General features: G+C 39.9%; 1 protein-coding gene across 1 annotated transcript in view; it reads right to left on the bottom strand.

Moving 5' to 3' along the window:
• The window catches only part of grin2aa (glutamate receptor, ionotropic, N-methyl D-aspartate 2A, a), a 359,092-nt gene that overhangs the window by 67,417 nt on the left and 267,169 nt on the right, over positions 1 to 24,506 (bottom strand). The window contains exons 5-7 of the mRNA XM_051933393.1: positions 22,440 to 22,645; positions 10,839 to 11,007; positions 10,598 to 10,751 (exon numbers count right to left, since the gene is read on the bottom strand). Of these exons, the coding sequence (XP_051789353.1) occupies positions 10,598 to 10,751; positions 10,839 to 11,007; positions 22,440 to 22,645 (529 nt within the window). The remainder of the gene's footprint in view (positions 1 to 10,597; positions 10,752 to 10,838; positions 11,008 to 22,439; positions 22,646 to 24,506) is intronic.

Raw genomic sequence — 24,506 nt, forward strand, 5'->3', positions numbered from 1 at the left:
TAGGGCAAATAAATCGCTCCTGCAGGCAAACTATAATACTTAGCATGATGAGAGAAGTTGCAAAATCAACCAGAATGTTCAAGCAAATTATAGAAAAAACCCGAACCCGATAGTTCTCTTGTGAAAAGTGGACAGACATACATACAGACAGACAGACGTTGGATTTTATATATATAGAGATGTAAAACTAAGCAGTTGTCATGGGTAGCAATGTTTTCAGGGAGTGGAATTTTGTCAACGGTAATAGGCATAAGCCGATGGTGTTGGGTTATCTTTGATGCCCAGCTCCTGATTTTCCCTGCCATGCCAACCCCTTCCTGTTATCCACCCATGCTCTTCAATCTGACATCGTTGTACAAATCGCTTGAAACTCCATGGGATACCCCCACTCTTAAATCTAACATCTATATATGATTTGCGTGAACCTCCAAGAGGAACCTCCACCTTTTTTTGATTTGACATCCATGATCAACTTCTGAGAATCTACAAGAGGCAAACACCAACCCATCCTGCTCCTTAATCTTCAGTAATATGGATAGCAATTGTGTCCAGGGTTTGGGTGCAACGTTTTTCCATTTGCCCAGGGTGACTAAAAAGCTACAGCTTGTACGGCCTGTGTTTTAAGTACCACGACAGAATGGAAAAAAACGTGAAAAAATGGCTGAGATTGTGGCTAAACTCCCCTTAACTGTTAAAGCATTTATACAGAACTGGCATTTACACAAAAAGCATGTTATTGACAGTCAGAAAAAGAGATGAAGTTGGATTATTTTGAAAACGTGAAACTGTGCTGGAAAGTCATTACACAGTTGTATAATCTGGCATGCTGTGTGATTTCTGTTTGAGCAATGTAAAATTCGTCATCAAGTCTGACATCACCTCTGACTGGATGTCGTGTAGTGTGACATTGGGTTAAGGTGTATAAATAATGAAGTTGAAACTGTAACCCCAATAGTACAGATGAAGAAAGGAGTCTCTATCTAGCCAGTAGCCATACCACCTGCACTTCAGAATAGATAATCTACCCAAAGTTAAGCATGTATAGGCCTGGCCAGTACTTGGACGGGAGACCATCTAGGAAATGCATTGGTAGGCACTGGAAGAGGTGTTGGTGAGACCATCAAAGGGTCAAATGTGTGTGGGTCCCAATGCAGTGATGGGGACACTGTGCTGTAAAAATTGACACAGTTCTGAGGATGTGACATAAAACTGAGTTCCTGACACTCTGTGGTCATTAAAGATCCCTGGGCATGTATCAAAAAGAGTAGAGTGTTTCCTAATGTCCTGGCTAAATTGTCCATTCTGTCCCCCTAATCATCCCATGCCTTTATTGACTATCTCTCCCCTTTCGCCGCCTAAGTGATAGTGTGTGATGAGTGTACCACCACAAGAATGGCTGCTGTTGTATCATCCAGATGGATGCTACACATTCATGGCAGTCGAAGTGGTTCCCCACTCTCTATGTAAAGTGCTTTGAGAGTAGGTTAGAAAAGCGCTATATAAATGTAATTAATTAATTACTTCCAGTCACCATCGACACCACCACCACCTCTAAACCCTACTAATGCTCACCTTCTTCTTGTGCCCTTCTTCCTGCAATGAGTGTGTCCAAGAGGCTGTCCATGTGAGTCTGGAAATTTAGTCAAATGAACTTAAGTCGTAAAACTATGCAATGCATTACAGATCAAAGCTAGATATGGCACTGCCAATGGGCCCTCCTTTCAAGTGCTTGATTAAATATAGCTTGTGCCAAACAAAATAAATAGGCACAGCAAGTGAAGGTTCTGGGTGCAGCATACCACATCATCCAGTGGGTTGATTCAGACTGCACTCTCAATGAGCCAGCCAGTACCAGGGCATTTTTTGTTGGCCTGACATCAAAGCTGATCAGTATCCCTTTTTCCATTTTAGATTATGATTAAATTAACAAAAATGATTACTTGTACCAAGAAAATACCTGTAGATGTAAGATATTATTACATTGAGAATACTGCTTAATAAAGTCCAAATAATCATGAGGAGGTGTTCTCCAAGGCAGCTAACGATTTGCCAGTGTGTGCTTCCAGAACAAACCACCAGATGGCGATGAAAGTACTGGGACATGGTGAAAATATAATACAACATGACATGACATGACATGACATGACATAACATAACATAACATAACATGACATGACATTCATTCTTAAACCCGCCTTTATCAATTTAGGGTCATTGGGGTCAAAGTCTGTCCTGGCATCATCCCACCTTGTGTGGATTTCAGTTCATCACAGGGCTCATTTTCACACACTCCTTGTAACAGTGAACATGATAACTGAATATGAGCTGTTGGAATCACTACATTGGTATTGTTTACCATAAGAGTGGCTTTAATTCTGAAGTAAAGTAAATTAGTCAGTGGAGGTACTGAGTCTGATGGGTAAATGATGAGCAAACGGCAGGTTCCACATAATTTGGCTGCTCTTTTAAAAATAGCTTTGTGTTAAGTTGATCTAGCTTTTCCCACAGATGAGATTGCAGAATCAATTACATCTTCACAGTTATGGAAAAATCAGGGCAGCTGAGATAGTTAGACATCTCAAGTATTCGAGTTCCTTAATTGTATGGATAACGTCATTTTTTTCAAGTACGGTTAGAATACTCAGAGGTACTCATAAGGGGCATGTGTCAAAACAACATGAGGAATCTCACTGAAAAACTGTAAGCAGATTCTTTTTCTATAAAAGACATCCGTTTGATTTAGAAAGCATTACATCGGGTGTAGTGTTGTTGCATGACAATGCATCAGCTAACCATGAAAGTACAGTCAAGATGGAACGTCTGCCAATATTGTATACTCATTTAACTGCACTTCCATAAATTTGTTTCCACATCACCCAACTCCCCATTCATTCTCCAGTCTAGCCTTTCATACATTCATCCATCCATGCTTCATTTAAACATATCTGTACTTTCATCGGCCAACTACTGAGTCCATCCTCTCAAGCATTTATTACTATGACAATGAACCTGTCCATCTACAAATTTATCCATAGATCTTTCCATCCACCCACCTATTCATCCATCTATCTATCCCTTTACCCATTTATCTACCCACAAATCCATTCACACTTCAAATTATCTATATTTTTAATTCAGCCGCAAATCCATCCATTCATCTTCTTCTTTGTCAGTCCATCTATATGTCTATTATTCCATCCATCCACCAACCTCTACACCCATCCATCTATTCTCCTGTCCATTTGAGAACACATTCAACATCCACAAATCTTCTATCCATCAAGCCTACACACCTATGCATACCTTTACACAAAAATTCATTTGCCATCCACTCACATCCTTCCTCAAACGCACTTATACATTTTTCCACATTTTTTTCTGGTAGTCCATAAATTTATCCTCCAATCCATCTATTGAAGGATCGGACTGTGTTTCCCCGAAAATAAGACCGGGTCTTATATTAGTTTTTTACTCCAAAAGATGCATTAGGGCTTATTTTCAGGGGATGTCTTATATTTATTCATGTACAACAATATACATTTATCCAAATACTGTCATGTCATTTTCTTCTGGAATATCGTCATAACTCTCCACATTCAGATCTTGAATTCCAGCCTGAATTTCTTGCTACTCCAGTTGTTTTTAGGATCTTGCGGGACTGATGGCCGTGATTCGAGGTTTGATGAATGGTTTGATGTGGTGAAGCAAAATGCCGACATACAAATAGATTCATGGTGCTTTGATATTCAAGCGTCGCATATTCCCCAAAGTAATGACACGATACATTTTAAAAGTCTCACATACCATCTTCTGTGCCGTCTTTTTTTTTTTACCTTCACAATAGCATCAGAATGTACGGTGGCGTATTTGAGCCACAGTGAAAAAAATTAAGGACATGGTGAAATTGTGTGTTTTGTGATTAAAGTGGAAACTTCGTCTTTAACCTCAAAATGTCCACTTTAACCTCGTAGTTTATTTTATCATTAAAGCAGACTGTTGTAAACGTCATCTTAAAACTGACCCAGTTGTTAAATCGCTACATGCTTCTGGGGCTTCCTCCTGAGCTGACAGCAGCAATCGCCACAAGAACACATTACATTTCCAGCTCTCTGCACATTTACAATACTTAGATTTATACTTGATATCACTTTCATAATGAAATGCCAAGTTATATATGTTGCATTTTACAGATAAATTGTTAAGTTTGTTTAAATAATGAATACTGTTAATAGATACACATGTGGGGGTGACACGGTGGCAGAGCGGTAGTGCTGCTGTCTCGCAGGGAGTCACGTCCTTATGGAGTTTGCATGTTTTCCTGGTGTGTTTCCACAGTGTGTTCCATTTTCCATCCAAAGACATGAAGGTATGGGGATTCTGGTGAAGCTACAATGACGTTAGTGAAAGTGTTTGAGTTCATCTTGCGATGAGGTGATGCGCCGTCCAGGGATTTTGTTTCTGTCTTGCTGGAATGGGCGCATCCTTGGATTGATGGATGTAATCATTAAACATCCTTTTCAGAGATATTGTGGCAAGGTGTCCTCGGAATTTAATGGATGTTTCCGGAACACGTGTCGCATCGCATGAAGTATAAACCTGGCCTTAGGCGCCTCACTTTTCAGCTGACGATCTTGACTAGGGCTCATTTTTGGGTTAGGGCTTATAATTCAGCAAAATATGCTAGGGCTTGTTTTCGGAGTAGGTCTTATTTTGGGGGAAACACGGTACCTGCCATACAACTATCCATCCAAAAATGATATGCCAGTATACACTCTCATCTGTCATCCTATCTACACATATATTCATTTATTTCCATTTCCCATGTAATTCATCTATCTGTCTACCCATCTATCTTCCTATCCATCCCATTGATCTATTTTTTCATTTATCTGTCCCTCTGCTCATCCCTTTACATTCCAATTCACCTGAGCAGACATCCACCTACCCACACACCTATATATACTCCTTTAGCCTATCCTCCCACTCATTGTCATATTCATCAAAAAGTTCAGCTATCCATTCATCTCTCTACCCATCTACTCATCTATTCATTTCTCCTTGCCTATCTCTCCATACACCCATCCTTCATCTGATATACTGCTATGTTCTCTCATTTGTTTATTCATTCATTCATCTGACTGCTCCATCATTCTAACCATCTGACAAAACAAACACTAGTCCACAAATCAAAATGCACTTCCATTTACTCATTCCTTCTTCACTCTACCGCACATAAAGCCATCCATTCATCCTCCTGTTCCTCTGCTAAGTCAGCCATTCATCCATCCATATGCATGTCATAAAACTCTCCATCCACTACTCTATTCTTCCATGCTTCTCTCTGTTTATTAAAAAAAATTCCATTCACCTTTCTACCATCCATCTGTCCATCCACTCATTTTCCTTATCCCACTTAATCATGAGTTGTCCATTGCTGAGGTTCATCCATACAAAGCTATATGCATTTAGTATTTCACTATTTGAAAGAAGACCTTAGCTATCTTCTCCTCCTCAAATCTCCAAGGTGTCAACCTATCCCAATTACTTTAAAATAAATCCAGATCTAATGATAAATGAAATAAAACAGCAGCAAGCGACTTTCTAAATACAACATATCATGAAGTGAGTGAGGGCGTAAAACATCACAGAGGAAGGACAAAGTGTCAGATTTTGTATCAAGTATGTAACAAGAGACAAAGGTTAAACATTTTGTGTTGATTTTAATTATATTTGTAAAATGAAAGCAACAAGCTAATGCAGGCTCTAGCAAAAGGATGGTATCAGAAAAAGAGAAAAAGATAAAAATATGAAGGTTTAGTTGAGTGTTGAGTGAATGTTGAGTTTTCTAAATTGCTTTTTTTGAGATCACAAACCTCAACAAGGAAATTGCCTGCTAAATGTTAAAGACGGGGATGACCAACATTTTTGTTCTGAATGTCCTATTCCAGAAGAAGCCAAAATCTTAATTCTCTATTTTTTTTTAATTTGATTTAATAAGCAGGGCTATTAGTGCTAAGAGGTAATATCAAAATTCTCTGTGGGATGTGGGAAGAATTTAATTAAGGGATTCATTAAGAAGATTAATTACAAAAGATTAAATACATTAAAGATATTAATGGAAGTGTAGTTTCAAATGTAGTTACAACAAATGTACAAAATGCATATTTTAAGTTGTTAGGTGCAGAACAGTGGTGTAAGAATCGGCACTGATCCCTGAAACTGGATCCATATCCTTTCCTGGTCACCATCTGTGTGGAGTCTGCATATTGTTCTGACTATTCAGTGACTCCATATGAGTGAAATGCAGGTAGGAGCTTAGGTTTCCATCCAGCACTGGTGGGACTTCCAGTTGGATTAAGTGGAATATTAGAATGGATGGTATAAGGAGAGAGAAAAATAACAGACACGATACTGAAACATTTTTAAATCCCACTTAATGCAGTTCAGGGTCTGTGGACAACAAGAGCCTATCACTACAACAAGGCATGAGCCAGCCATGGGCAGGGTGCCAGTCCATCACAGTCAACACTCGCTCACACTCGCATACTCACACAGGGCCAATTTATATTTGCCAATCAAATTAACACATACTTCTTGTGGGAGAACAAACACAGAGACACTGCAAGAGTGTACAGAATCAAAACATTGCCCTGGCCCAGGATTCAAACCCAAGAGCTGTGGGACTCACGTCACTCAAATGGTGAAACAGCAGGCCTTATTTGGAAGGTAATTTTTGTTTATCCCATTGCCTAATGCATACAGAGGAGAATGTTTGGGTTAGTTTTGTTGTTTTAATCAGTCAGAGTAAGAATAGTTATTTTTTATTGTCTTGCAATACAAAGTACTTTCATTACAGTGTTTCAGACTAGGAACAGCTTTGCCAAAGTCCCAAGAGATGACAGAGATTGGCTGCGCTGGAGATAGACTATAAACTTGAAGAAGTTATGTTATGGGAGATAGTGATCATTACCAGCAAACAGGAGTGGAGTGAGTGGAGTGGATGTTGGTAGCTGCAAGAATGTCAGATCTTATTTCACAAAATGGCCAAAGTAGTGTGATGTCTTCAAAGACAGACATGGATTCAGTTTTGCACAGAGGAAGTGCACCAGAAGGCAACATATCTTCAACTAGAGTGGTTGGCTTTGATCTACTGCAGGCTAAAATGCACTTCAAAACTAAAGTTAAAAAAAATATATGATGAAATGTTCCAAAAAGCACTCAAAATGCCCCACAAGGAACTCCTAACTTGAAGAAAGCAACAAAGAAACTTAGCATATAAGAAGGATTTATTGGAGGAATTGGAAAAAAAACAACAAAATAGTTCAAAAGAATAAGAAATAAGCAAAAAAGGTCTTGCCTAACAGGCAATTCAAAGCAAACACTTTCCCCAAGTAACAGCAGCAAAAATTAGTCAAGGGTCATAGATCAAAATCAAAGAAAACACAATACTCATAAATCCCACCAAAATCCATCAAACCCCATTCAAAATGAACTGCTCTGGACTTCAATTCCCAGCCTGGGGGGGGGCGGTCCATTAAGCAGTGACGGACAGGTGGCCCTGCCTCTTGGGGACCCGCCCACAAACTTAAGTTAACCATAAAACACACATATAATAAAATGAACAGATCTGCTATATGATAAAACACTAAGGTCAGTGTGTGTGTCTTGTCCCCCAGAGTATATCTGATTGGTCAGTGTGGCTCTGATGACACGATTGAAAGAAGCGTGAGTGTGAGACACATGAGGAGAAGAAAAGGCGTAAGAGGCAGGCTGAGAGAGTTGCCTTCGAAGATGGCAAGCAAGGCACCTCAATAATATTGACAAAATCTGAGAAGCAGGCTTCATGGCAGGGGTCTCCAGCTCTGGTCCTGGAGTGCTACTGTGGCACCAGGTTTTCATTCTAACCCTTTTCTTAATTAGTAACCAGTATTTGTGCTAATTAACTCTGTTGCCTTCATTTTAATTGACTTGCTATTTAAGGCTCAGACTCCTTAATTATTTCTTTTTTCCTTAATTAGCAGCCAAACAATAATGAGATACATAATGAGATACATTTTCCATCATACAATACCTAAAAATAAAGAAAGATCTCAGTAATTGCTGATCTGTTCAGGTACATAAAATATTTTGACGGTGTTCTTTGAAAAGAGAAAATCAACAGTTTTGAAAATGTCTGCTGCAGCAGAATGAGACCACCAACCAGCCATAGAATTAAATTACAGATTAAATTAAATTAACAACAAGAATCAACTTCTAATTGAGAAATTGGTTGGTGTGAAACTGGTTGGAGTTTGAGGCCCTGACTTAGCTGGTCATATGTTGGCTCACTGACTACACATTTCAGTTCTGTCTGGGTGTCGTTTAAGGAAAAAATGAGGACTGAATCCTAAAAATCATGTCAATTAAAATGAAGGGAAAATGAGTTAATTAGCAGCAAAAACTGGCTACTAATTAAGAAAAGAGATAGAATGAAAACCTGCTGTCACAATAGCACTCCAGGACCGGAGTTGGTGACCCCTGCTTTATAGGAATGCACTTGAGAGAGGGAGCGCCAAATCAAAAGAGTTTCAGAAACACAAGGACACCAAAGACACTGAAGGTACACAATGGCCAAGAGATAGCAAATTATTCTATTATCTATCATCGACTCATAGCATGGCAAATAACACAAAACTAAATAAACAATAAATGAACTGAAAAATAGTATAAAATAGCAACGGAAAACATTTCCATCATGGAAGCACTTTAAACATGAGTAAGGGGAAGAACACTGGCTTGACCATGACAGGACCGAGTGGTCCATGATGGTTGTTTAAGAATCATTTCCTGCAAACCCTAACAGAATGGACATTAATTAGATTGATTGAGGCAGCTTGATTGTTTTCAATTTTCCTAATTAACAGAATGCTAAACTGAAACATTTACTGTCGTCTCACAAGGTCTTATTTCACTGCTCACTTATAATAAATATTAAGTTGAATGAACTTTAAAAGCTGAATATTCCAGTCAGTTAAAGTCAGTAGTTTACAACTGTACAAACATATATATAAAAAAAACGATTCACGTATCATAAAATAGTTTTATTCCTGAGCTTTCAACCCCTATCAGGGGTCTTCATCAGAGGATAATGCTTAGACTTACAAGAATCAAAGGCAATATATAGCAACACATTCAGTGGGGGGGGGGGGGGGGGCAGGGGGTATTGGGTGGGTGGAGGTGACTAAGTCAGTATGATCAAGGGGGGGGGGGTTGTACAGTTTAATTATTGTGTACATGTCCTTCTTAAGTTGGCATATGCTGGATTTATGTCCAAGTGTCTGTTGATGGCATTTTCATCTGATAGCCAAGACTCGGCCAACTCTCTGGCACTTTTTGTACTGGCCTTAAATTTTACTTTTACGTTGTCCCAGTTGAATGTGTGTCCTGTCGATTTAGTATGTGCATATATCGTCCTTTCTTCTGACGGCGTTGCGATGTTCCTGTACATGTGTTGAAATTCTTTTTGACGTCTGTCCTATGTATACCGCTGAGCAAGAATTGCATGGAATACTATAAACTGCGTTTCGTGTTTCGGCTGTCGATTTCTTGTTTTTAGCATTAAACAGGACCATGTGCAGATTGTTCGTGGGTTTATGTGCTATTCTGATGCCCCATTTGGTTAGGGTGCGTGCCGTGCCTTCTGACACATTATGGTGATACAGGAGTGAATGCCAGGTGGGGTGGGGGTTCTGATTTAAGTCGATTGTATGCTGATTCCTCTGGCGTTTGCTGTGTAGACTCCGATTAATGAATGTTTTTGAGTATCCGTTCGAGGTGAAAAGTTGGACGAGATAGCGTCTCTCATTAATTTTTGTTTCCTTGGTATTACAATGCGTGTGGACTCGTTTAAATAGGGTTTTCAACGCAGCTCCATTTATGAGATACCGGGTGGTTGCTGGCGAAGTGTAGAATCTTGTCTGCGTAGCATTGTTTGCGGTAAACACTTGTGGTCAGGGTGGCGTCACTATTTCTTTTGATGTAAATGTCCAGGAAGTTGATGTGTCGATTTGTGATTCGTTTTTTCTCCCTTCGTGGATCTCCAACTTCAAATATGCAAACCGTATCACAGACCTTCTCTTCCATATCCATATATATATATATATATATATATATATATATATATATATATATATATATATATATATATATATATATATATATATATATTGTGGTACCCGGCGGGCTTTATGCCCGGCCGGGATGCCCAGGAGGACCGGAGGAGGGCTTGTGCCTCCTCCAGAACACGAGGGGGCATCCTCCCTGGTTGCTGTGGGGGCCACGGGTACAGAGCTTGGAAGCTCAACCCTGTAGGGGCCCGTGGTCATCGCCAGGGGGCGCCCCGATGCCTTGGGAGCCCTGGACCTCAGTACTTCCGCCACACTAGTTTAGCGTTATGGGGTTGGGGCCTATCGTAGTATCACTGAGCCCATAACAAAACCCTACTATGGATGGGAACAAGTACTGGATAAGGGAAGTTAGATTCCTACACAACTTTTAGCTGATGACCTTAACTCTGTCCTTAGGACACTTCATTTGATAAATGTCTAAATGAAAGTACCTAAGAAAGCTGATGGAGATACTGTTCCATTACTTCTTGAAACCATGACACTTATCCCCGTCTCAACAAAAGGAACAGAGAAATCGATGACCTCAGAACGTTCTTCATTAATGGTTAAGGAACCGACAGCCATAACTGCTCTTTTGTACACCACCTATAAAGACAAAGAACTGAGCGTGAGCTATCAAAGAACCAGAAGTGCACTAAAACAGGCTATCAGCTGCAAATTTTATAAACTTACCTCCCCCACCATTCCATTCCATACATTGTTGATCTTTTTCCCATGCTTCCCGTTGGTTACCAGGTAAAGATCATAAGTGAACTTCACAGCTTTAGCGATCTTCTTAAGGATGTCGATGCAGAATCCCTTACAGCATTTCTTAATGTAGGTCCCTTCTCCTGTTGTGTTACTGTGTACAAGAAAATGACAACTTCATTAAAGAGGAACTTTTTTGCAGCAATTGTGACAATCTTTTAAAAGAAACAGTACAAGACATGATAGCAAAGGAATTCCACTTTCTGTTTTACTTTGTAATGTATATTGGGTCGTACCAAAAGAAATTAACATATTAGTTTTATGATTCACAAACTGCGGTGGGCTGGCGCCCTGCCCGGAGTTTCTTTCCTGCCTTGCTCCCTGTGTTGGCTGGGATTGGCTCCAGCAGACCCCCGTGACCCTGTAGTTAGGATATAGCGGGTTGGATAATGGATAGATGGATGGATGGATGATTCACAAATGTACATATGTGTAAGAAATTTCTATATGACAGTACATGCTAGTCGCCAGGGCATTTAGGCCATTTCTTTAATGCTTGAATTTTGTGCACTTCAACATTGTTATTTTGTCAAAACCAAAATTTCCTCCAAAAATAGTCCAAAATCAATGGATATAAAATGTTAAGGTGTTTACATACAAATACTGCAGCTACTGTATATAAAACAACATAGTCAATAAGCACATGCATATTTTTTTCTCTTGGCAGTCTGTTATAGTTGTAATGGGAGATGACACTGGATTGATTTCCAGGCACCACTGCACTCACCAGCAGGGCATATTTGGAACTATAGCCCTGCTGCGTCTGGTGGGTGCTGCCAGTGAGGAGGTACAGAGAATGGCTGTCCTTACTCTGAGGGGCTTCTGCACGATCTGGAAGCGCTTTCTTTGTGCAGTGTCCTCAGTGATAATGTTTGCAGTGCACCATCTATTGGAAAGTATCATGTAATGCATGTAGTATAAAATGCTTTGTATTTGTCATTCCAACAGATGGCACACCCCAAAATTTGTAGTGATGAAATGCATTACTCCAAATGTTTGTGATGCACAATCTTTGACTCTGCAGTGCGCCATTTGCTACAGGAGTTGTAAAAGCAGTGTTAATGTTTGTGATGCGGCATCTGTTGAAATGACAAATGCAATGCATGTTATTACTACAGCGGGCGGCACGGTGGCGCAGTGGGTAGCGCTGCTGCCTCGCAGTTGGAGACCTGGGGACCTGGGTTCGCTTCCCGGGTTCCCCCTGCGTGGAGTTTGCATGTTCTCCCCGTGTCTGCGTGGGTTTCCTCCGGGCGCTCCGGTTTCCACCCACAGTCCAAAGACTTGCAGGTTAGGTGGATTGGCGATTCTAAATTGGCCCTAGTGTGTGCTTGGTGTGTGGGTGTGTTTGTGTGTGTCCTGCGGTGGGTTGGCACCCTGCCCGGGATTGGTTCCTGCCTTGTGCCCTGTGTTGGCTGGGATTGGCTCCAGCAGACCCCCGTGACCCTGTGTTCGGATTCAGCGGGTTGGATAACGGATGGATGGATGTTATTACTACAAATGTTTGTGATGCACCATTTGTTGTAATAACAGAAACATGGCAACTGGATAGACACACACATACATAGACACTTATCTTTTTATTAAGCTGGAAAAGATAAAAAGATGAAAGTTTTATTTAGAGGCCAATATCTTCTCCTTGTTTCATTATACAGTATTCCCCCCGGAATCCGAACACCGCAGAACTCAAACAACTTGGAATCCGAGCGACAAATTAGAGCAAATTTTGCACCGGAATCCGAACACTGCTTTGGAATCCGAACGCCCAGCACGTTGTTTGTGTGTGTTTGTCCACACGTTTCCACAGTGCTTGGGCCACCCATACGCTTTGTTGTTCAGTTCGTTGTTGGAAGCTGTAGTGAAAGCATCTCATGTAATTTTCGCTATTTTTGCTGCTAATTTTATGCTTATGTGCCTGTTTTGTGTTATTTTTTTATGTAATAATAACTTAGTGTATTCATAATGGGTCCTAAAAAGTGTAGTGAGGAACATAAGAGTAAGAGGAAAGCTGTTAGAGCTACAATTGAAGTTAAGAAAGATCTTATCGCTAAGCATGAAAGCAGTACACGTGTGGCTGATCTTGCTACTATGTTCGGGATGCCTAAATCGACTGTTTGTATGGTTTTAAAAATTATAGAAGCTATCAAAGCAGCTGATGTGGTGAAAGGGGTTATGACACTGACCTCTAGGAGATCGAAAAGTATGGAAGAGATGGCAAAACTCCTCTTAGTTTGGATTAATGAAAACCAGCTGGCTGGTGTTGTGATTTCTGAGACGATAATTTGTGAGAAAGCCAAGGTCCTCCACGATGATGCCTGATACTAGTGCTCAAAAGGAGGAGTTTAAAGCCAGTAGGGGGTGGTTGGAGAACATTAAGAAAAGGACTGGGATCCATAGTGTTGTTATGCATGGAGAGGCAAGGTAAATACAGGTTTGTATATTTCTGATTTTATTAATATACATTTTTATTCAAATATTATTATTATTTGTTGATATTTTACATTTAAAATCCAGTGTATTTACTGTTAAAATCATTTTGAAAATTCGAGTTTGTGGGACCCAGGAACAGATTAATCAAGTTTCTATTATTTTAAAGGGGAAAAATTGTCTTGGAATTCGAACGATTTGGAACTTGAACAGCATTCTGGGACGGATTAAGTTTGGATTCCAAGGTATATTGTTCAGTTTCTATTTCTTCCAAAACCTTCTTAAATTCAGCAACAAAATATCAAATTGAACAAAGTGAGTACCAGCATTTATAGTCTGCTATTTGTGGGTATGACTGCATTATTAATATCTTTGCTTTTTCTTAGAAGAAAATGTGTAAAAAGCGCAATCATAAATCATCTGACACTTACCAGAGCGAATGAGTGCTATTTTCAGGCCACACAAACTCAGCCTTTTTATTCCCTATCATATTATAATAATAGTACAGCAAAATATTTGTTTTCAATTTCATTAATGGTTTCACCCTCAAAGTAAAAAAAAGCAAAAAGCAGAAAACAGTGAGAGTGCCAAGGCTGGGCCTGAAATCCTGAAAACCCTCGAACAATAACCACAGCTTGCTGAGCTCAGCATGAACACTTCAATTGAGGTTCTTTGCTCTGTAGCCAAATTCCATAAATGATTTTTTGTTTTCAAACTATAGGTCTTGAAAGGTTGTTTTTTTTCTTTCTCTTTTTTCCCCATCTCTAGTCTGGTCAGCACTAATTTTAATTTTCACAGTTTGTCAAAATCCTGGAGCTCATTTCCGAAACAGCAATCTATAATACCTTTTGTGTCGCTGGCACAGATACTGCAGAGTTTGGCACAGAATAATGGTGACTAACGGTATAAGAAGTGCACACTCTCTTGATCCTGAAATAGAAATGTAAATGAAAAACTCCACCCAGACCTGCCCCAAAAACCCTGGAAGGCTAATCTGCCTCACTGTATGTCCCACGAGCCTGTAGCTGTAGTGCAAACCATACAGTGCTTTATAACTTAAAGGGGGCAATTGACCACATACAGTCAATTCATGCTTTATTGTGCTGTCGATTTAATTTTAAACTGATACATCTGTCTACACTCCATAACTGACAGTGTCCAAGTAAAAAAGTTTTCAGAAGGGTTTGCACATTTATTACAAATGAAAAACTGAAATCCCTCCCATCTTCATTCAGTACTTTGTAAAAACCCCTTAGGCACACCGGGCTTTGGCCAGTTTATCCCTTTCTTCCTAGCAGATCATCTAAAGTGCTACTTCGTTGGACAAGGAGGCGTCTGGAAATGGCCATCTTCAGGTGTCCCCGCATATGTTATGGAAATATATCTACAACAGGAATATTTACTGGATATTTTATATATGATCACTGTAAGAGCCATTTGTTCGTTAGTAAGGTTATTTTTAAATTAACAGAAGTATTTTCTTAGTTAAGTTCAAATGTTTGCCTAAACATATAAGAGCATAGACAATTGGAGGTTCTATTGTTGAGCATGCGTTCTGGAGCAGGTTTTCTTCAAGTTCCTCTCTGTATTTGACTCCATTCATCCTTCCGTCAATCCTGACCAGTCTCCTTTTCCATGCCACTGAGAAGCACCCCACCCCACCAACAACATAGCATGATGCTGTCACCACCATGGTTCACTATACTGATGGTATTAGGCAGGTGATGAGCAGTGTCCCCTGCGGTGGGCTGGTGCCTGGCCCGTTTCTTTCCTGCCTTGCACCCTGTGTTGGCTGGGATTGGCTCAAGCAGACCCCTGTGACCCTGTAGTTAGGATATAGCGGGTTGGATAATGGATGGATAGATGAGCAGTGCCTGGTCTTCACCGGACATAGTGCCTGGAGTTTTGCACAAACAGTTGAATGGGTCTCATCAGACCAGAAAATCTTTCTCCATATTCCAAGAGTGGGTTCAGTCTAGCCACTCCACCATTTACACCTCACTGATGGAATGCTACTGAGGTGGTCGTCTTTCCTACAGGTTCTCTCACTTAGAAGAAAACCTCTGAAGCTCTGTTAGAGTGACTATTTGGTTCTTGTTCCCTTCTTGTCCGGTTATTCAGTTGGGCTGGATGACCAACTCTTGGAAGAGTCCTTGTGTTTCCAAACCTCTTCTATGTTACAATTATTGTGAACACTCTTAGCTTCACAAATGGGTTTATCCACCTGGCCCTGAGGTCTACAGAGAGCTCCTTGGACTTCATGGGACCTGTGGAACCTTATAGACACAGGTCTGTGTTTTTCTAAACAATGTCCATTCAATTTTATTTGCCACAGTCGGTCTCAACTCAAGTTCTAGACACATCTCAAAGAGAATTAAAGCAAGCAGGATGAAATGACCACAATATGGAGTTCCATGCCAAAAGGATCTGAATACTTATATAAATGATGGAGTTCAGTTTGGGATTCTTAATAGTATTACAAATCTTTTCACTTTATCACGGTGGGCATTTGACTGTAGATGAATGGGTAAAAATGACAAACGTGTCCATTTAAAATTATATCTGCAGCACAATAAACTGTGCAGAAAGTGAAGGGGTCTGAGAACGTTTTGAATTCACGGTAGTCATCCATTACAATTAGAGAGTGGTTGAGTTATATGATCAAAGTGCCCAGACAAAACCCATGTGTATGCAGGGAGAAAGTGCCATCAATGACTAGGCTGACATTTGAACCCAAGACTTTGTGGTGTAAAGTAGTGTTTATATGATTTTATAGCATGAGGAAGACAAACAATCTAAGTCGGGGATACAGAAGATAGCACTGGGCACAAGCCAGATGCCAGTCCAAAATGAAATGCTAGTCCATCAATGGGCCCTCACACCCTCTTACCTAATTTGGAATTGTGAATTAACTTTAGATGAACCTCTTTGGGATGGAGAACGAAAATCCTAAATTATCCAGAGAAAAGCCCACACAAACAGATCACCAATATGCAAAAGCCTCTGTGTTTAATTAACAGCTTGGTCTAAACAGCTAACAGATTGATGTCACTACACTGGTTACCTGTGTCATTCAGGATTGACTTTAAAATTCTGCTTATGGTTTATAAAGCCTTAAATAATCTCACCCCATCTTATATATCGGAATGTCTGACACCTTATATTCCAAATCGTAACCTCAGATCCTCAAATGAGTAACTCCTTAGAATTTCAAGAGCAAAACTTAAAAGAAGTGGTGAGGCGGGGGGCCTTCTGCTGTTATGCACCTAAAATCTGGAATAGCCTGCCAGTAGGAATTCGCCAGGCTAATACAGTGGAGCACTTTAAAAAAACTGCTGAAAACACATTACTTTAACATGGCCTTCTCATAACTTCACTGTAATTTAATCCTGATACTCTGTATATCCAATTCATTATAATAACTATTCATGGTGGCTCTAAAATCTGTACTAACCCCTACACTCTCTTCTGTTTCCTTTTCCGGTGTCCTTTTGGTGGTGGCTTGCGCCACCACCATCTACCCAAAGCACCATGATGTTCCAACAGTGATGGATTAAAAGCCAGAAGTCTGCATGACCATCATCATTAAGTCCTTCCGTGAGAACCCTAACTACAAAGAGGACTATTTCATTTATGTTAGGTAGAATGCCCAGAGGGGACTGGGTGGTCTCATGGCCTGGAACTCCTACAGATTTTATTTTTTTCTCCAGCCATTTGGAGTTTTTTTTTTTGTTTTTCTGTCCCCCCTGGCCATTGGACCTTACTCTTTTTCTATGTTAACTAATGTCTTATTTTAATTTCTTATTTTGTCTTTTATTTTTCTTTTCTTCACAATGTAAAGCACTTTGAGCTACTTTTTTGTATGAAAATGTGCTATAAAAATAAATGTTGTTGTTGTTGTAAACAGACTTGGTATGGGTGAGTGTGGATCTGTGCGGATAATCCACAGTCAGCTAATAATGACTCCCCATGACCCTGAAGTGGACTTCATGGGTTTATAACATGGAGTGATGCCTTTACTAAAGCATATTTGAGAAGGAACTGTCTTCTGTTGACTCTGAAGTCTTATTTGTTTTTTCTGGTTTGTCCCTTTTTGCAGCTAGAGAGCCTTTTAGACTCTGCCTGGAACATGAAGAAAGAGAAAATCCTTTTCCTGTGCTTCTAAGGACCAAAAGTGGGTTTAAACTCTTCAAAAAAATAAGTTAAAAAAATGAGAACCTTTTTGAAATTCATAAGTTTCCTCTACATTCCAGGATTTTGGATGAAATGGATCCGTCCTTCCCCTGGGACTGCGGTTTATTTCTTTTTCCAGACTAACTCCAGTAAGATGGCATACAGAAGACCTGATTGAACTTTCTCGAAGATAATCAGTGCAGCCCCTGCTGTTTCCACAAGGCTAGGACGGATCTTTAAATATCAACGTTGAGGTGTCAACCAAATCCGTGCTGGCTGCTCCATAAATCATTCCCAGAGGGGCGTTTATTTGCTGAGCACATCCAGCTCTTTAACTTATCTTTTAAACCTGACAGTCACTTAGAGTCTCTGCTGAATTCCTCCTTTCTTGAAGGTCTGAGAAACAGCATGACATAACATATTTAAGGCAAGATTTCTTTTTGAAAACGCTCTCCCAGTGTCAAAAAGTTTTATATTGTGAGTCACATGAAAAAAATGATAAAATTCAATAGAAATTTCAAACATAAATGTTGAGAGTAACAGCTGTGCTGAATATAAAGGCACAAGCGCATTGTGATTCCGTGCACTACTCCAAAATCACGCATAAAATATTGATTTTTTTCTTAATAAAAATGAAAACTGTTTTTTATAATTTACTTAACAGCCGAGAAAATGATTAAAATTAATAATAAAAATAAATAGTATGTCCCACAACCTGCCAATTATTAGCTACTGACTTTTTACCTTACCATTACCATTGTGATTTATATTTATCCTTGCATTTGTAAGTAAATGTCACTGCCGGCGATTTGCAGCGTATGGGAAAAGCCTGTAGAAACTGAAGACACGCATGGCAGTAGTGGGCAGTTAGAGCTGAGTTTGCACGACAAGTCTTCAATAAAACTCCAGAGAAAAAACACTTACTGTGACTATTAACAGAAAGTCTTTAGATTATTAAAATCCCGTCTATTTATTTTTAAAAACAAATCCATTGTAATGCTGTTATTTTATGGTGTCATTTCCAAGCAGCAGATATTCAAGGCTTATTAAGGGCAATCAAAACTGACCGTTGACATTTACTCATTTGCCTGATGCCTTCAACCAAGGGGACTTATAATATCTCAGATACATTTGGTTACATTTGTTTTGCTGCGGTGGGCTGGCGCCCTGCCCAGGGTTTGTTCCTGCCTTGTGCCCTGTGTTGGCTGGGATTGGCTCCAGCAGACCCCCGTGACCCTGTGCTAGGATATAGCAGGTTGGATAATGACTGACTGACTGACTGACTGACTGACATTTGTTTTGTGTTTCCAACTTGTGCACAGACAGGTGAAGAGACTTGCTGATGGTCACACAGCGTCAGCAGTGAGGATTTGAACACACAACCTTAGGATTTGAAGTCACTTGCTTTAACCACTATGCCACACTGCCTGTATCAAAGCGTTAAAAAGATGGGGCAGTTGGACGGTTGGGTCAGGTGTGCACTGATATAAGATTCAAATGGATAGGAGCTGAACTAACTGATGTTGGGCCAGCAAGCTGACAAGTGTCTGAGAGCAGACTGAGAGAACGTAAGGATAGAAACAGGGAGATTAAAAAAGCAGGATCAAGAAGCAAAAACAAGAGGCAGAATTAATTTACAAAAATTCATTCATGCTGGCACGGTGGCGCAGTGGTAGTGCCTTGCAGTAAGGAGACCTGGGTTCGCTTCCCGGGTCCTCCCTGCATGGAGTTTGCATGTTCTCCCCGTGTCTGCATGGGTTTCCTCCGGGTGCTCCTGTTTCCTCCCACAGTCCAAAGACATGCAGGTTAGATGCATTGGCGATCCTAAATTGTCCCTAGTGTGCGCTTGGTGTGTGTGTGTGTGTGTGTGTGCCCTGCGGTGGGCTGGCACCCTGCCTGGAATCTGTTCTTTCCTTACACCCTGTGTTGGCTCCAGCAGACCCCAGTGACCCTGTGTTAGGATATAGCGGGTTGGATAATGGATGGATGGAAATTCATTCACAAAAAATTCAGAACCAGAGTAACAAAACAAAATAAGGATTCAGCAAAAGGACATTTGAGAAAAAAGGGGTTCTAGCCACAAAATGAATAAGGAATTTAACCTTCTGCTGACTTTTTAACCACCTCATTACCCTGAGGTCATGACCTCTGAGGACACACCCCTACTAATGCAGACAGTTGTCCTAACAAGTGGGGTCTCAAAATGATGGCAACCACTAAGAAAACAAAATGGTGGCCCAAAACAGTGTGAAAATTAAAATATGCAGAAAATTGAGAAACAGAAACATCAGAATTAAGTTCAGCAGCTCAAAATGAGTGCTAGATCTTTTAAAAGTGCATACAAAAATATTTACATTTTCAAAATCACAACTGAGCTGTGGGGCAAAGTTTTATGGTACCATGAACACTAACCAGGTACTTCTGGCTCCATGCGACGTGTTTATTTAATGTACCTCAAAGCCAAAGCAAGTTGTATTTTAGATTGAAGCCCGTTGGCAGCATTAGATAGATAGATAGATAGATAGATAGATAGATAGATAGATAGATAGATAGATAGATAGATAGATAGATAGATAGATAGATAGATAGATAGATAGATAGATAGGAAAGGCACATATTATAGATAGATAGATAGATACTGTAGATAGATAGATAGATAGATAGATAGATAGATAGATAGATAGATAGATAGATAGATAGATAGATAGATAGATAGATAGATAGATAGATAGATAGGAAAGGCACATATTATAGATAGATAGATAGATAGATAGATAGATAGATAGATAGATAGATAGATAGATAGATAGATAGATAGATAGATAGATAGATAGATAGATAGATAGATAGATAGATAGATAGATAGATAGATAGGAAAGGCACATATTATAGATAGATAGATAGATAGATAGATAGATAGATAGATAGATAGATAGATAGATAGATAGATAGATAGATAGATAGATAGATAGATAGATAGATAGATAGATAGATAGATAGATAGATAGGAAAGGCACTATATAATAGATAGATAGATAGATAGATAGATAGATAGATAGATAGATAGATAGATAGATAGATAGATAGATAGATAGATAGATAGAGAGAGAGAGAGAGAGAGAGAGAGAGAGATAGATAGATAGATAGATAGATAGATAGATAGATAGATAGATAGATAGATAGATAGATAGATAGATAGATAGATAGATAGATAGATAGATAATGTGAAGGATTGCCGGCTTTCTACTCCGGCCCTCACCCCCAGGCTGCCAGGAGGAGCTCTCCCAGCAGCGTGGACATGCCCTGAGTTCCAGCAGGGCCTCATGGACTATGTAGTTTTTATACATAATCCTGCTGGATACCTTGGGGGCCACCGGGAGTCGCTGTAGGGGGGCTCATGGACTCTTATGTGCCCTATAACCTGGGAGTACGTCACGGTCACGTGACAGGAAGGAGCGACGTGCTCCCGGGTTGAAGAAAAGGACTGTTTACCCTGACCCGGAAGGACAAAGGAATCACATGGACTGTAGGGTTGGAATCGCTTCCGGGTCAGGGAATATAAAAAGACGATGGGAAACCCCAGACATTGATCTGAGCTGGGTGGAAGGGTGGCAACGCGTCTGGGAGTGGAGGATTGATTATTGTATTGTTTATTAGAATTATTATTATTTGAGTATTGTGGAGTGGAGGGTGCTTTGTGCACATTTATTATTATTATTATTATTATTATTATTATTATTAATAAACTATTATTTGGACTTTTATTTGGTGTCTGACGTCTAGTCTGAGGGTTCAAGGGGTCACGGAGACCTTAATCTGTCACAATAGATAGATAGGAAAGGCACTATATAATAGATAGATAGATAGATAGATAGATAGATAGATAGATAGATAGATAGATAGATAGATAGATAGATAGATAGATAGATAGATAGATAGATGTGAAGGGCACTATATAATAGCTAGATAGATAGATAGAAAGATAGATAGATAGATAGATAGATAGATAGATAGATAGATAGATAGATAGATAGATAGATAGATAGATAGATAGATAGCTAGATAGATAGATAGATAGATAGATAGATAGATAGATAGATAGATAGATAGATACTTTATTAATCCCAAGGGGGAATTCACAAATGAAACAGCAATGAAATGGTAAACATCGCCATCTTGAATAGTTTTACTGTGATGATGTCATGCATTGGCCTTATGGTCATGTGATGGTGTTGCCAACAACAATAGGGACACAACAAAAAAAGATATATATAATGGCTCTTCTGTTCTCAACAAGTCAGAATAAGAAAAGGCCTTGTTAGAGATGGTGGACAAAGGTTGTTTCTTGACTAAATGATAAACACATTCTCTTCTAAACTCCATCACTGATTAACCACTTTGTGACTTTGTACTGTGGAACATGTTCAGGACTGAATGGGAGTTGGAGGGCCAAATTGTGCAAAATGGAATTAAATTATAATGAGTTATCTCCAAAGTATAGTCTATGGGAATGTTAATAATGGCCAGTTGAGGGTGGAGTGGTGACTCTGAGGCTAGGGATCTGCACTGGCAATCAGAAGTTTGCCGTTTCGAATCCCATAAATGCCAAAAGTGACTCTACTTCATTGGGTCCTTGAGCAAGTTCCTTAACCTGCAATTGCTCCGTCCTGGGTATGACGTTAATCTGCATCCAGCCCTGCATGTAGACCCTCCAACCTGCAGGAAAAAACCTGAGGGTTGGTGGCAGAGTTGGCGATCCAGCCACCATAAAAAAACCTCACACTGTTCCACTCCATCATGACTGCACTCAGGTCCTAATCTGGGATCCTGAGGTGGTTTGCCATGTGGTGGGCGCGGCAATGCGCTGTATCAGCGGGTACTCCTAACCTCCCTCTCTTTGGCAGTAAAAGAAAACAAGGATTTTCTCACTCTAGTTTGACGTGCTTCCGACAGGGCACTGAGTTCCTCATACACGTTCCAGTTAAGCTGTCCACATTCTCCACAATAACAAAGGGGGCCTCCTCCAGGGTGACGATGCTTAGATGGTTGTCATCCGTCTCCGTATCTCCGAACGAATTAAACCGAGGCCAGACCGGATATCTCAGGGTCAGACTTTGGTTTTCCCATCTCCCTACCTAAAAGAAAAATAAGAAAGAGAAAAGAAAAACATTTATATTTTTTTATAATTTGATTGCCAGCTGTGCACCGCCAGGAATTCAACAACCATGCATTATTATTGTAATTTTACGCTGGAATATTTTGGGGGGTAATTTCACAGTACCCTGTTGGTTTGTAGGCTGATTTCTGTCTGCAGTGAAAACAATTGGCTTTGGTTTAAATTTATTCTCATCAAAGTCCCAACGTTCCTAACCAACTAGTCATTCTTGGATGTTACGGATTAATGAAATGCTCATATTTCTGAGTTCCCCACAGGGGCAGCCCTTCATCTCCCACGCTAACTTCTTCACAAGATGAAGTTTTCAAAGATTCATTAAAAGTCATGCTTGCATGAGGCTCTTAGATTGACAGCTACGGATGCAATTTAATTTGCTAAGTTCTTAATGTACTGGTTCAAGAGGGCCAATACAGTATTATCACTGGGTGAGCAGAAGGGAAAACAAAAATCAAATTTGTGATCAGATGTAAAAAGAAGCACACATTACTGCTGGTTACTGTCCTGAATTTATTCAATGAGACATTTAGAAGAACAAAAAGGGAAATCTTTACTCCATTTAGCTTTTCTGAGGTAATTGGGATGAGACAAATACCCGACCTTCCCTTTTGATTATCAAACAGCGAGAGTGATTATAAAACAGGTAGGAGAATTCAAAGTCTTACAGCAGCCAATTTAACAATTTGACAGTCATGCAAATTACACAATGGCAAGCAGAAATAAAGGCAGACGAGCTGCCTTGATGATGTTCGCGTTTCAGATAATTGGAGTCGTGTTCCGTTCTATCTTTGGTGCGCGTCTCCCCAAGCCGCTGATTATGTGGCTTTAGCTGTTATGGGTGAGTGTGGGAGCTCTCCTGAAGCTCGGTATGCAAACACTGGAAGCCTACACATGTTCATTTTTCTGTTTTAATGTAACTGAGAAAAAATTATAAATATCTCCTTGGCAAAATGTACTACTTTTTTTTAATATTCTTGATTTCATTTGACCCAATTGCAATTTTGATATACGGGAAAAATCTGAGATTGTATGAAGCAGTATCTCTCCTTGGAAGGCCACATTTCTGAGTGCTGTTTTCCATGATCTCCATACTGTATGTTTACCTACTTATCCTCTTCGCTCCAATCAAAGCAGAAGGTCAACACAAGAGCATTCCACTCTGTACAGTTTTTCATCTTTGCTTCTGCTTTGCTCCAGCTTGTTCAATTCTCTACGTACAGCTTTTGGCCAGTTTGTTTTTGGTCTGTCTTTGCATCTATGGTCCTTTGGTGTCCATCGAAGGGCCGCTTTTGTGACTCTTGTTCCTGGCATCCTTAATACATACCCAAGCAATCAGCAATGTTTACTTTATATGTTGAATGACACATTTGGAAATTGCAAGATCTAGTAAGTCCTTGTCAGATATGCAGCTTGGCCAGAATGCTTATTATTCAGAAGCAGCAATGATGGACGGTAGATAGTGGCCACATGTCAAACTTGGTTATATGCCATTATTACATTCGTTCCCATACGGCAGGATGGACTTGACATTGCTATTATAGATTCTGAGTTTCATCTTGCAGCTGTAGTGCTTCATCTTCTACATGGATCTTAACTGTTTGAATGCTACTTTAGCTAGCCCTTCCCTTAAACTCTTTCTTGGTGGAGTCCATGAGGGTGACTACTGCAATCAAGTAAATAATGCTGTCTACTCATTCATTTTTGGTACATCTGGTTTAGATTCAAGCCACATCTCCTGAGTCTTCTTTGTGTTGATCTGGAGTTCAGTTTGATTTGCATAACAACTGGGCCATCTTATCTTCTCCTGCATGTGACCTTGCCTA

Source organism: Erpetoichthys calabaricus, chromosome 11, assembly GCF_900747795.2.
Source record: "Erpetoichthys calabaricus chromosome 11, fErpCal1.3, whole genome shotgun sequence".
Lineage (NCBI taxonomy): Eukaryota > Metazoa > Chordata > Cladistia > Polypteriformes > Polypteridae > Erpetoichthys > Erpetoichthys calabaricus.